Genomic DNA, 14,020 nt, shown 5'->3' on the forward strand with positions numbered 1-14,020 from the left:
GGCCGCAAAGGCCAGAGCTGCGCCAATCCGAAGCCAGGAGCCAGGAGCTTCTTTTGGGTCTCCTATGTGAGTGCAGGGACCCAAGGACTTGGGCCATCTTCTACTGCTTCCCCAGACCATAGCAGAGAGCTGGATTGGAAGAGGGGCAGCCGGGACTAGAATCAGCGCCCATATGGGATGCTGGCGCCGCAGCCAGAGGATTAACCTACTGCGCCACGACACCGGCCCCAATCCCAATTTTTTCTTAAGGATGAGAAAGGGGAATTGAGATAATGGGGAAATGGCAAAGTAATATTAACCCTAGTATTGAGACCTACCTCTGCTACTAAGTAGCTACTTACTAGTAACTTAAATTTTCTGAACTTCGGATCCTTCTCCTGCAAAACAGGAATGATTATAGTGCCTGTTAAGGTGTTTTGAGTATGATCGAGGCGATAGATCCCAAGCACTTACACAGTAACAGAGGATTCGACATATATTTGGTCAGGGGATCTTAGCCATCCTTACTATTGCCTTTATTGTTATCTCATTACATGCCATGCCTCTAAGACAAAGGCATTTCTCCAGTATAAATTCATTTCTATTTTTAAAATGAAAACTACCGCATAAATTTGATGTTCATTTTCCCCACAGTTTCCCTTGTGGTGCCTAATAGAATACAGTTGCACCCTTGTTACCATTTATAACAAGTCCTTTTTAATAAAATGAAGTGTTAGTAGGTAAATAGAAGCTGGTCTTACTGAACATAAAAGTAATACTTTCTTCATCTGAAGCATAAAGTGGGTTACTTGGAGTCTGGCAGTTGTGCTGGTTTGCTTGTATCCCACTTCACTCCCAAGTGGCGTCATTCAGCTTACAGAACAAGACACATAGTCTGTGAGGATCAGAGTCACTTCGTGAGCTTGCTCGTGGGTAGCCTAGTGGTTAAGATAGCAGTCGGGGCTCCCCTGTGCCCTTGCAGAGTGCCTGAGTTGGATGCCAGGCGATGACTCCAGCTCTTGACTACAGCTTCCTGTTGATGAGCACCCGGGAAGGCAATGATGATGGCTCAAGTGATTGGATTCCAGCATCCCATGTGAGAGACCTGGATTGGATTCCTGGCTCCCTGCTTTAGATTTTTAAGCAGTGAATCAGTGTATACTTACTCTCCCTCAAATAAATTTAAAAGGGGGAGGGGCAGCCATAGAAGAGAATGACTTGATGCTGCTGCAGACACTGAGTTAGGGATGGGTTAGTGTCCACCAGTGAGTGTCATGAGGACGGCAGGGGACTAGCTCTGAGTATGAGTAGCAGTCTGGATGTGGCCATAGGCATGGACAGAGGACTCTGCTGTGTTTTATCAGGAGTGAGTTTTATATCTATCACCAGTTTGCGTTTTTTAAAAAAATTATTTTATTTATTTGAAAGAGTTACAGAAAGAGGTAGAGACAGAGAGAGAGGTCTTCCATCCACTGGTTCACTCCCCAATTGACTGCAACGGCCAGAGCTATGCCGATCCGAAGCCAGGAGCTTCTTCCGGGTCTCAGGGGCCCAAGGTCTTGGGCCATCTTCTACTGCTTTCCCAGGCCAAGCAGAGAGCTAGATCGGAAGAGGGGCAGCCAGGACTAGAACCAGGGCCCATATGAGATGCCAGCGCTTCAGGCCAGGGCTTTAACCAGCCCCACCACAGTTTTTTAACATTTGCATTACTCCAAAAAGAACTCCTTAAGTTGTCACAGCCCTCATTCTCCCATTTTTCCCAGCCATAAACAAAAACCAATCTTTGTTCTGTACAAGTGTGTCCATACTGGGCATTTCATCTACATAGTGTGTATGTGTTCCTTTGTGACTGGCTGTTCTGACAGCATACTCTTCTCAAGGTTCGTCTGCGTGATAGCATGTACGGGAACCTCCTTACTTCCTCGTCATTGTATTGGAAAATACAGCGGCGTGGTGATCCACTCACTAATTGATGGGAATTTGACGCTAAGATATTCTGCATTTCCCAACTGCCACATCTGATCCATCAATGAAGAATGGCCATTCTGCTTCAAAATCACATGATTTATCCTGGGTGATCTCTCAAGGACCTCCTGATGGGTTCCCTGCTTCCATGGTTACCTCCCTCTTCTCTGATTCATTTTTTTTTTCTTTTTAAAGATTTATCTTATTTATTTGAAAGACAGGGTTGGGGGTTTGAGGGGTGCAGGCAGAGAGAAAGGGAGATCTTCCATCCACTGGTTCACTTACCAAATGGCCTCAACACTAACGGTCCAAAACCAGGAGCCAGGAGCTTCATCCAGGCCTCCCACGTGGCTGCAGGGACCCAAGGACTTGGGCCATCTTCCACAGCTTTCCTGCAGGCATTAGCAGGGAGCCGGATCAGAAGTCGAGCAGCTGGGACTCAAATGGGTGTCCATAGGGGATGCCGCCATTGCAGGCAGAGGATTAATCTGTTGTACCACAGTGCCAGCCCCTTCTAATCTGTTTTCAACACTGCAGCAAAGCGATCTCAATACAAAACAGATGGCTTTGCTTCTCTTTTTAAAACCCTTCAATATAAAAGAACTTCCTGTGGCTTGCAGAGTACTTCATGAAAGTGCTGTGAATTTGGATGCCTTCAGGCAATGGGATATAAATGTGGTTAAACTGGGAGGGTGTAAAGCAGTGAGTTCCCTGGCCCAGGGCTACCTGCAGTGTGCCTGTCACAACAAGGCCCACTGGGTCAGGGCCCAGCGTAGCAGGACAACCCATATGGGTGCTGGTTTAAGACCCGACTGCTCTACTTCCCATCCAGCTCCCTGCTAATATGCCTAGGAAAACAGCAGAAGATGCCCCAAGTCCCTGGGCCCCCGCATCTACATGGGAGACCTGCCGGAAGCTCCTGGCTCCTGGCTTCAGACCAGCCCAGCTCCGGCCGTTGTGGCCATTTGGGAAGTGAATCAGTGGATGGAAAATCTCCCTTTCTCTCTGCCTCTTTGTTACTCTGCCTTTCAATAAATAAATAAGTCTTAAATAAAAAAAAGACACATTGAATCATCTTTGCCTTCAAAGTCAGGGCCCAGCTCCTGGATGCTGCGCATTCTTCCACTTCTCATTCTTCAGACAGAATAGTTTTCTATAGTTGCACAAACATAACACGACATTTTTCTCTTTGGGTCTTTGCACAGGCTGCACTCACTGCCTAGAACCACTTTCCCCAATCCTTCACACCCCTTGCCTCTCCTGGCCACATGTTCTCTCCTTCCTGTCTGCTTTGAAGATACATTGTCACTGAGGGCAATGACCCAATTCGTCTTGGGCACTTTGTGTTTTTTTTGTTTGTTTGTTTTTATTTTTTTATTTTCTTTTATTTGAGAGGTAGAGTTACAGAGAGACAGAGAGAAAGGTCTTCCTTTGCCGTTGGTTCACCTTCCAATGGCCGCACTGATCCAAAGGCAGGAGCCAGGTGCTTCTCCTGGTCTCCCTTGGGGTGCAGGGTTCTAGGACCTGGGCCATCCTCCACTGCACTCCTGGGCCACAGCAGAGAGCTGGCCTGGAAAAGGGGCAACTGGGACAGAATCCGGCGCCCCGACCGGGACTAGAACCCGGTGTGCCGGCGCCGCAGGCGGAGGATTAGCCTAGTGAGCCACGGCGCCGGCCCATTGGGCACTTTTCTACATCCAGCATTCAGCGCAGCCACTGCACTGTTCCAGTGAGAGTGTGATGTGTTTTGCTGCTTGTAGTAAAGCTTTAGTCATTTCAAGGTGTGTTCAAAGACAAGTGTGAGGAATAGATCACAGGACGACAAGTGATTGTTTCTAAGGTTAAATTGTGGTTTTATGGGATTTCACACTTAACTTTGGTAAGGAATGTTTTGAGTGCTGTGTATTTACAAGGGAATGGAGTATGGGGTAGGGATGTAAACATCCTGGTAGAAAATAATATTGAGTCTTTGCATTGCAAATACAGGCATCTTGCAGGCATAGCGCTTTCTGGGTTCTGAGATAAGCCTCTACCACTGACAGTGATCCTGACCGTGGGTGACTCTCTGCTGTCACAGTTCTGTTTAGCTTCCTCTGATTCCTCATTTGCCTGCCCCTCCCCTCCAAGTACAAGAATCTCCCCGACAAAGAGTTCACTGTACCTGTTCTTTGTTGTTTTTTGTCTTTTTTTTTCACTTGTTCTTAATTTAGAAATAATTTTAAGCTCTGGTGGTGGTCACTTATGATGGCTCTAGTCCCTGTATCCTCCTTGATCTGAAGTCCTCTGATCAGTCTCAGGCCCCCTTCATGTGAGACGGCACAGTGCCAGCAGAGACGAGAGCTGAGGTCTGCAGAGAGCTGTCTTCTCTCTTTGTACTCTGCACAATTTACAGAACACTTGGGAACCCACAGATCTACATTTGCTCCTGTACTTTGCTCACGACCATTTTTCTCCTTTTAGGTGCTATTTCAAGTGGTTTCCGGCTGGAAGAGTCTCCATTTGTTCCCTATGACTTTGTGAACAGCAGTACTTCACCAGCCAGTCCTCCAGGTTCAATAGGAGATGGCTGGCCACGTGCCAAATCGCCTAATGGCTCAAGCAGTGTTAATTGGCCACCAGGTAAAACACTAATGGCTTTCCTGAAACCTTGTTTCCAATAAAGTATTCTCGCGTTGGGCTTACTGACTAACGATTCCTCCCGCCCTGCGTGGTCGGACTCTGCTGGTAAGAAGGGAGCACGGGTGATGGAGGGAAAGTTGGCCGTGAGGTCTGCTGTACGTGTGTCCACCTGTTCCCGGTGCCTGGACGCTCCACACTCCATGCAGTGACAATGGAAGGAGTCCCATAAAAGTCTTAATTCATTGTTCCTCTTCGGCTGAGTCAGGGAATTCACTTGATGTTATTTTCGGTTATCCAGAGGGATTACTAGAGATGCATCCATAGCCCACTTTGTCTGACTTCCAGCTGCTGTGACTTTGTAGTTTGTCATAAAGCACTTTAAAATGTTGCCTCTTTAAAAATACATTAACCTACCCCTTAATGTGTACCATTTATATATGTCTGTTAAAATGTTTAAATTTTTAAAATATGTTAAAATTAAATATATATTTAATAATACATACAATAATTATATGTCTGTGTATGTCTACACACACGGGCAGCAGGTTAAGCCGCAGCCTGTGATGGTAGCGTCCTGTATGGCGCCGGTTTGAGTCCTGGCTCTTCCCCTTCCGATACAGCTTCATTATGCACCTGGAAAGCAACAAAAGATGGCCCACGTGCTTGGACCCCAGACACTCATGGGAGACCTGGGTAGAGTTCCAGGCTCCTGGCTTCATCCTGGTCCAGTTCAGTCATTGTGGCCGTTTTGGGGGGTGAACCAACAGATGGGAGATCACTCTCCTTCTCTCCATGACTTTGCATATATATATATGTATATATATATACACCATATATATATGTATATATGCATATATATATACGTGTGTATATATATATATATATACCAAAAATTATTTCTGTTGGAAAATCATATTACTCATAAAGGATAATTGATATTATAATGGCTGTATTACTTTACGAACCTATTAGGATATTAGTGTAAACTGGGAAATATATAAGATTTTAAAAGTTTTGGATGTTTAACAATATACTTTAAAATGATGATTAAGCCTTAAACTAATTTTAAGCTTCCATTTCCAGAATTTCGCCCTGGTGAACCATGGAAAGGTTATCCAAACATTGACCCCGAAACTGACCCTTACGTCACTCCTGGCAGTGTCATAAACAATCTTTCAATTAATACTGTGCGGGAAGTTGACCACCTCAGGGACAGGAACAGTGGTACGTGGGGGCGCAAGTCCATTTCTGACGTGCTGGGGGATAGATGGGAAATTGGGGGCAGCAAAAGTCACCCGAGCACCTCAACAGCCCTGCCATCCAAGGGAATCATGAGAATGAAAGCAGGGTCCTCCTCCTCCCAGAAGTGACTTGCTCATTGGGCCCTCTACAGTGATGAGGGTCCGTTACCCCTCGATGTAGTAAATACATAAATAGGTTTAGTAAGTTGACACAAAGGACCAACGAACATTTGCTTTCCAGTAATTGTGTTAGCGACTAAAGGTTACAAGACACCAATTAACAATATGTGTCCATACACTTGGACTATTAAGTGACTTGCATCTGGAGAAGTGAAAGTAGGGGCACAGGCCCAAGCATAAAACCTCCTGGCATGGTGACAACCAGACGACTCTGACAGCTTTCAGAAACAGGCTTTCTTGCCTTTAGGAGGATCTGAAGGGAGAGGCGGCTGAGCCGGCATTTGGAGTGCATTATTGAAGGCTTTGCTTGGCAGCTTGGGGTCTCCCATGGGGGATCTGACAGTGGTGAGCAGAGTGCACTGGGCTGGGAGACCAGTTAGGCAGCTGTCCTAGTGCTCTGGAGATGAGTGAGTCCAGAAGTAATTCAAGGACGGGAATTTTTTTTTTTAAATGGGCTAAAGGACTAGGATTTGGGGCCGGAACATGGGCTGTGCTGGAGAAGGCTGGAGGCCTGGCCAGTGGGTAGTGCCAGTGCCAGGGTACCTGGTGATCAGGCTTGCCGGGGGAGAAGCACCAGAGCTCAGAGCAGCAGGAATGGTCCCTCCTTGTAGAACCCAGTTCTGGGAAGTAGGGCGAGTGGCTGGCTGAGTTGCTGGGCCTCATTGTTACAGTATGTTCTCACCGATGGGGGACAGGTGGGGCGGGGTGGGGGAGAGTGGGAGACCTGGCCTGAGCCAGAGTAAACACAGTCAGGTTCCCCTGGCCCTACACAGTCTGCAGATGACTGCTTGTTTGCAGACAAGCACCCGGAGCAGTGTGCAGGGGCTGCTGCTGGCATCAGCCTGTCTCCTTTCACGTGGCATCACTCTTCAGCTTGTGCTTCTCTGGGAGCCTTTGCTTATCAAATGCCATGTGCCTAGCTCTGGGTAACTGGACTCCTCCTCCGTACAGGGTCATCCTCATCCTTGAACACCACGCTGCCTTCAACTAGTGCCTGGTCATCCATTCGTGCCTCCAACTACAACGTTCCCCTCAGCAGTACAGCACAAAGCACTTCAGGTGGGCCTCGTCCTGCACTGACCCGGGGCCCCTCTTGGGAAGGGAGGTTTTTAACACCCTATTCTTTCATTTAGATTTTTTGTTCAGGATTTTAGGAGATTTTGTGAGCCTGGAAAATATTTTTAACAGCATTTGTTCTTGTTTAAATTTAGTTGCCCAGCAGTCATCAACCAAAATAATCAGCTTTTGCTGAGCAGCGCTCATCCTCCCCTGAGAGCCACCTCTGCTCTGTAATTAAATCTCATTTTCCAAGCGGCTTTCTCTCACTTCCAATTCTCTGTAAACTAGCACGTTTCTCACATCCAGTGAGCATGAGTTTTGAATTCCTAGAGACGGGATTGCGTGCGGCAGTGTCAGGTTGGTGTCAGAGTTCGCAGTCACCTTTCCGTACCTCGGTGGGGCCAGTCTTCTGAGTGCACTTTTGAGTAGCACTGGCTAGAGTGGATGGTGATGGACGATAGGATGTTGTCCATCCCGTTCTGTATCTTGTTGCTGTGTGCCTCGCCCTCGGTGTGCCTGGCACCCTTGTTGAGTGAGGAAGTGTGCACTGGGCATTGCGCCTGGGTGCTTTGGCTTTTTCCTCCCTGCCGTCTCCCATGGTCTTTGTTTCTTTTCCCCAAGCCAGGCAGGCTCAGGGTTGAATTCTGGCTCTGCGTTGGACCTACAGGCAAAGGACTTAACCTCTTTGACCCTGAGTAGAATGTGCCAGGATCAGAGGTGGTATAGCCGGGTACGCAGCAACTCATTGCTTGGCAAGGAGAGGCAGCCCCTGGTGAATACCTTCCCCAGGTGACTCCCGAGCTGGGCTACTTTTGCATTTTTCCATGAGTTAAACAGCAGAGTTCTCAGGTGCATCCAGTATCCTATGTCAGTCTTGAATGGCGCATGACGGTTATTAAGGTGAGAATCTGACAGTCGCCGTCCTTGAGCGGTTCAGAGCAAGGTTTTCTGTTTCAGGTTCAATTAGAATACAGCTTTGTGCGCTGTGTTCTGTTTCTCTTCCTTGGCAGCTTAGTTTTACTTGGGGTTTTTAATGGTTTTTGTTTGACTGCTTTTCATGGAAGAGTAGCTATTACTGTTACATAAATTTCTTTTTTCTTAAATAATATTATTCACCTCTCTCCATTTTTTTTTTTTCCCTTTGAGTAGCCAGAAATAGTGATTCCAAATTGACGTGGTCTCCTGGTTCAGTTACAAACACCTCTCTGGCCCATGAGCTGTGGAAGGTCCCTTTGCCACCTAAAAACATCACTGCTCCGTCCCGCCCACCTCCGGGACTGACTGGTCAGAAGCCAGCCTTGTCTACGTGGGATAATTCTCCCCTTCGTGTAGGTGGAGGATGGGGAAATTCTGACGCCAGATACACCCCAGGTAAGGGCAAAGGTGGTCGGTCTCAGGGGTTGGTTTGCAAAGCGCTCACAGGTACCAACAGCCTCACGTGACACACCTGAACGGTGCGTCACTTGTTACCTCGGTGACGTGAATGACTGTGGAGATAGACGGTTCCCAGCGCCTTGCTGTCCTCTGCCATTCCCAGGCCTGCATAGCAGGGCAGAGCCGCTGTTGGCAAGGCTGGGGAAGGTGGCAACCACCCAGCCGGCCTCGAAGACTGTGGGTGATAGCTTGGCCTATATGTCAGACGTGTTGTCGAAACAGGGACATTGGAGGGTAAAAGAGGGGACTGTTAATTATCCCGCAGGGCATGGACCCGAGTGTGCTGGGGAAACTGGGAGAAGCGGTTCCCCTGTCTCTACACACTCTGTAAATGCCTAGTGCTGGCTTTGTGCTGACACAGTGCCTGTGCCTGCCATCCCAGCCGCGCGCACCGCCCACGCATGCACACGTGCGGTTTGACTCCGAGCTGACGAGCACTTCGGCAGTAACCAGGATGCCATGCTTCATCCCCCCTGCCCCCAGACTGTCGCAGTCATTCTCACCGCCAGGCTGGAAGTGTGCGATGCCGTCTGGTCCAGTTGCTGACTCCAGTCTCGGCGGGCGGTGGGCCACAGGGCAGCTTGCGGCACTCCCTTGTGGGGAGGTTTTAGTCACACGGGAAGATCACTGGCATCCCAGCCGAGCCCCCACCTGTAGACTGATGTGATTGGTGCGTTGTGGCTGGCGCTACTTGGTGAGGGAGGAGCCCACCCCGGGGCAGACGCGGGGAGTGGAGCGGGAACCTGTCAGAGGCGACGGCCTGTGCCAAAGCTCAGGCCTGAAAGCTCTCGTTCCCTGGGAGGTGTTAGAGGAAGGGGCAGGGCAAGGCTCAGCGGTGACCAAGCAGGGGCTGGGTGCAGCCATGTCTGAGCCGTCCTGAAGTATTCGTGAGGCACTGAAGTGGGGGGGGGGGGGGGCAGGAGTGAGAGCTGTGCTCCGGGCAGAGTGGGCGCTCGGAGCCAGGTGGGGAATGTGTACCCCAGACCTGGGCTGCCTGGTGGCCGCGTGCTCTCACGTCCCCTCAAGCTCCATACCCGTAGGGATAGACATGCAGAGTCCCGTAAGACCTAAGACCTGGACATGAGAAGACCCAAAGGTCTCTGGCCTGGTGTGGCTCCCTGCTGCACCCCCGTGATGAGCTGGGGGCATGGGAGCCTCTCGGGTCTCCCCCAGCCCTGAGGCAAAGCGGCGGTGCCGGGAGACTGGAGTGAGCGTCCCCCAGGGGCGTAGGGAAGAAAGCCAGGGAGCGGGTGGTCCTGCGAGTGTCCGTCAGAGCCGCCGCTCAGCCCATGGCCTTGGAAAACTGACTCGGTTTTGTTTTCTTTTCTTCCCCCTTGTTCAGGTTCCAGCTGGGGTGAGAGCAGCTCAGGGAGAATAACAAATTGGCTTGTTCTAAAAAACCTTACACCTCAGGTAAGGGCGCCAGGGGCTTGGTCTATGTGGCTGCTGCAGGGAGCGTGGGAACAGAGGGTTCCAGTCTGTGCGATGAGGGCTCCTGGGTGGTAGTCAGGGCTGGGCACGGCCAGTGGGCTCTTGCTGAAGTGGGCACGGAGGCCAGCCCAAAACCCGGATTCCTGGGTCTCGCCCAGAGGGCTGGGGTCTGGGCACCAGCACTTCATGAGGGCATTTAGATGGACAGATGCACGTGGCTCCTGCTGCGCTTTAAGAAAGCCTGGTCTGCTCTTTACTGTAATTATTGTTATCAATTTTTTATTCTCTTTATTTTCAAGGCAGAGAGAGAATGAGAATCTTCCATCCTCTGGTTCACTCCTCAAATGCCCACAACAGCCAGGGCTGAGCCAGGCCAAAGCCAAGCGCTCAGGACTCCATCTGGGTCTGCCATGAGGGTGGCAGGGCCCCGAGTACCCTCCCCTCTGGTCTGCTCTTTGAGCTTAGCGCATTTTCTTAGCCCCTGGCAGCTGGGTATCATGAACCCAGCTTGCTTCTCACCCCAGGGAGCAGTGCCTTGATGCGCCCTGTCATCGCGTCAGGGAAGAGAGAAAATACGACGCCACGGCAGGGGCAGGGGCAGGGGCTGACTAAGGCACTGGGGTCCTGGGGGTGTCCGGGGGCCTAGAGGTACCCAAAGGTGCAGCTCTGGGAGTGAGGGTGAGGAGGGGACGCCGACTCCCATCGCAGCGCAGTGCCAGGAGCAGCGCCGTGCCCGGCTGGCACAGCTTCCGTGCTGGCCCTCACGGCGCCTTCTCCGCCCGGCGGCCCCTGCTCTCTCCTAGATTGATGGCTCAACTCTGCGTACCCTGTGCATGCAGCATGGCCCGCTCATCACATTCCACCTGAACCTCCCACATGGAAACGCTCTGGTCCGTTACAGTTCGAAAGAAGAGGTAGTGAAGGCACAAAAGTCTCTGCACATGTGAGTAGACCATTCCCCTGGGGCGGGGGGAGCCCGGCACCCTGGCCACCGCTGCAGCACACTGCCGGTCAGCCCCGGGCACCGGGGCTTCGCTCCCAGGAGACCCCAGCAGGCTCTCAGCACCACGCTGGCGCCCTGGAGGTTACTCTGGGAACGGCCAGGCCGAGCCTCTGCTGCCCCAGAGCCGCCCGCGCGCTCCCTCTGCACGGGGCGGAGCTGTTCTCACGCGGCCAGGCTCCGCCCTTGTTTTGGGATCGGGAGGCCCTTGGGGGAGCGTGCTCACGTGCCCGCTGTGCTCTCTCCTGCAGGTGTGTACTGGGGAACACTACTATTCTTGCTGAGTTTGCCAGTGAAGAGGAGATCAGTCGTTTCTTTGCACAAAGTCAGTCTCTGACCCCTTCTCCCGGCTGGCAGTCTCTCGGGTCCAGCCAGAGCCGGCTGGGCTCCCTCGACTGTTCCCACTCGTTCTCCAGCCGGACCGATCTCAATCACTGGAATGGTGCTGGGCTGTCGGGAACTAACTGTGGAGACCTTCACGGCACTTCACTCTGGGGGACCCCCCATTATTCCACAAGCCTGTGGGGTCCTCCCAGCAGCAGCGACCCCCGGGGAATGAGCAGCCCATCCCCCATTAATGCTTTTCTTTCTGTTGACCACCTGGGTGGGGGTGGAGAGTCCATGTAATGCTGTAGACGTAGACTCACAAACTGTGACCTCAAGACGCGAAAGAAAGGAGCACTAAGTGGGGCTCGCCGCCTGCAGCCAGGGGCCACCTGTGGGAACAGCTATTCTCTGCACATTTTCCACTTTGTTTTCCCCAAAACATATCAGTTTGAATACTTGAATCATGCAGGCCAATATTATAATGTGAAAAGGTATCTATCTATCTACACTCCCAAATAGCGCCATACATGCTAAGCCGTATCGAATGAGCTCACTCGTGTGTATGCATCATGTTTAGCCTTCGGAGTCTTTCTGTTTTCTATCCCCACCCCCTTCTTTCTTTCTCTTTTTTTTTCTTTTTTTTTTTTTTTTTTTTTTCTTTTGCAAAACCATTTTTTGGGCTGATAATGTATGAGCTTTTACCTTTGCACTGAATGATGTTCTCTCCGTCTGATCGGCAATATGGGGGGGCAGCTGTTCCAGTGTAAGTGTTTACTCAAGGATGTTCTTCAAAGGTGTGCGCTCTCTACTATGCCTTGACGTTGCCTACCTGATTGTGGTATCGTGGAGTTTAAAAGATCAAGTGATGATACTGACTTAGGATTAGTAATGAAAGTGTTGCACCAGTTTTTTCATGTTGTAAAACTAAAGAACTTCGCTCTGCAGTTTGAAAAACTGTGGCCACAGCTGTGACTTGCAGCCCACCTGCCACCCAGGACGGGCCCTGCACTTTGAATAGGCTTTCCATTTTGTTTTGAAGGTTCCCACAGTGAACCTTCTTGTTTACAGATTTTTTTGTTTGTTTTTGAGAAGAAAAATGTTTACTCTTCCATCATTTAAAAAAAATTTAAAAGACAAAAAAAAAAAAAAAATGGAGGATGATTTAAAAGATGCTTTCTATCTCTGGGAAAAAGGAGCAGCATTTGGCCATGTTCTTTTGTTTTCTATTCTTGTCCTAAATCAAAGAGCATGGTTCTCAGGAAAACCAGTTCCCCAGTTTAAAAAAAACAAAAAACAAAAAAAAAAAACTCCTTGTAGTTTCTTATAGGAAAAAAAGAAAAACCCCAACTTTTAGCACTGATACTACGTATTGCTCTGTTAAAGAACTTTCTCTGCCAAAAAAAAAAAAAACAAAAAACAGGAAAAAAAATGCTTAAAGCTGGAGTTTGACATTCTGCTTTCAGATGCTGTCTTTTTATTAGTGAGTGATGATGGTTTGCTAATAATCACTAGGTAATCATTTTTGTAATCCCATCAAGTGGCTCTCTGTTTCTGCTCTCTCGTGACTGTGTTCATGTTTAACTGTTGTTCCTTAAAGCCGAAATCCGTAACTATGCATACTGTAACCAAGGTATTGGGCTTACAGAGTTGTTTGTTGTATAAAGAAAATTTTAAATGTTGTTGCAAACTAACGAGTTACACCATTTTTAAATTTCTCCCCCCCCCCCTTTTTTTGCCCACAAATGGTATTATAATGCTTGCTTAGTCAAAGAAGAGAGACTAAACAAGGGTAAAAATTTTAACAGTACAGAATTTGCCATCATTTCATTGCCTTGATTCTAACTGTTTGTGTCCTAAGATGCAAAAGAAGTCAGTGGCTTTTAACTGTTTACAAATAGAATGTGATTGTAAAATGTACAGTTTGGTTGTGTTTGAATTATGAAATTTCTTCGGATATAATAAACCATGACTTTTTGGCTGCTCAACATTAATTGTCTCTTTTTTGTGAATTTATTTGTAGGCTCTTTTTTATAATGAAAGTTTCAAAGTTGCTATGTATGAGGGTTCTCATAGAGCAACCGATTAAAAATCTAAGCAAATATTTGAACATTTTCTCTGAACTCACCCACAATGCCACCCTGAAACAATGTGAGAACGATGGGAAACTGTAGCTCGCTCCTCCTGCCCTCTGAGCACCCGTGGGATCTTGGTGCTCAGAATCTTCTGTGACTTCATCTTCCCCACCATTTGTGCCCATCTCAAGCCTCAGCAAGAGACCACGTGGAACACGCAGCTTAATGACTTGACAGTGTACTAGTGTTAAACGCTCAGACCTCTGTTACAGCACGCGAAATGCCACCGCCTGGACTGGCCTTTCCTCCCCTCCACGGCCCGCACCTCTCACCGCAGGGGCTCCGGGCCAAACCTGTGTTTGTATCTCAGTGTATGACTTCAGATCATGTTCCAGCTTGCCAGGTGTAAGCGAACGTTGTTGGACACCTTAACTCATAGAAGCAGATGTCGTTCAGTGCATTCAGTGTATATTGACTTCCATACTGGTTTTTCCAAAAACCAAAGGTAGCTTTGAAAAACCACGTCTGGAACTGTTTGGAGCGTTAAGCTAATGGACCTTTTGGGGCTTTGAGTAGTATATAATTGACTTCAAAACCTGCGTTAATTGTATTGTTAAACGTGTTTGGGAGTTTTTTGCGCTTGTTATGTGGAAATAAAAGTGTTTGATTTAAAATTTTTAAAGTGATTTTGATTTTTTTTTTCCTGGTCCTGA

The 14,020-nt window shown here is 48.9% G+C and overlaps 1 protein-coding gene across 5 annotated transcripts in view; it reads left to right on the plus strand.

Moving 5' to 3' along the window:
• The window catches only part of TNRC6A (trinucleotide repeat containing adaptor 6A), a 104,076-nt gene extending 90,856 nt beyond the window's left edge, over positions 1–13,220 (plus strand). For all 5 annotated transcript variants that reach the window (XM_062179823.1, XM_062179821.1, XM_062179822.1 and 2 more), the window contains 7 exons: positions 4,405–4,563; positions 5,647–5,787; positions 6,936–7,043; positions 8,193–8,414; positions 9,820–9,890; positions 10,712–10,851; positions 11,160–13,220. In XM_062179823.1, the coding sequence (XP_062035807.1) occupies positions 4,405–4,563; positions 5,647–5,787; positions 6,936–7,043; positions 8,193–8,414; positions 9,820–9,890; positions 10,712–10,851; positions 11,160–11,535 (1,217 nt within the window). In that variant the 3' untranslated portion in view covers positions 11,536–13,220. The remainder of the gene's footprint in view (positions 1–4,404; positions 4,564–5,646; positions 5,788–6,935; positions 7,044–8,192; positions 8,415–9,819; positions 9,891–10,711; positions 10,852–11,159) is intronic.
• Positions 13,221–14,020: the final 800 nt, after the last annotated feature.

Source organism: Lepus europaeus, chromosome 21 (assembly GCF_033115175.1).
Source record: "Lepus europaeus isolate LE1 chromosome 21, mLepTim1.pri, whole genome shotgun sequence".
NCBI classification, from domain to species: domain Eukaryota; kingdom Metazoa; phylum Chordata; class Mammalia; order Lagomorpha; family Leporidae; genus Lepus; species Lepus europaeus.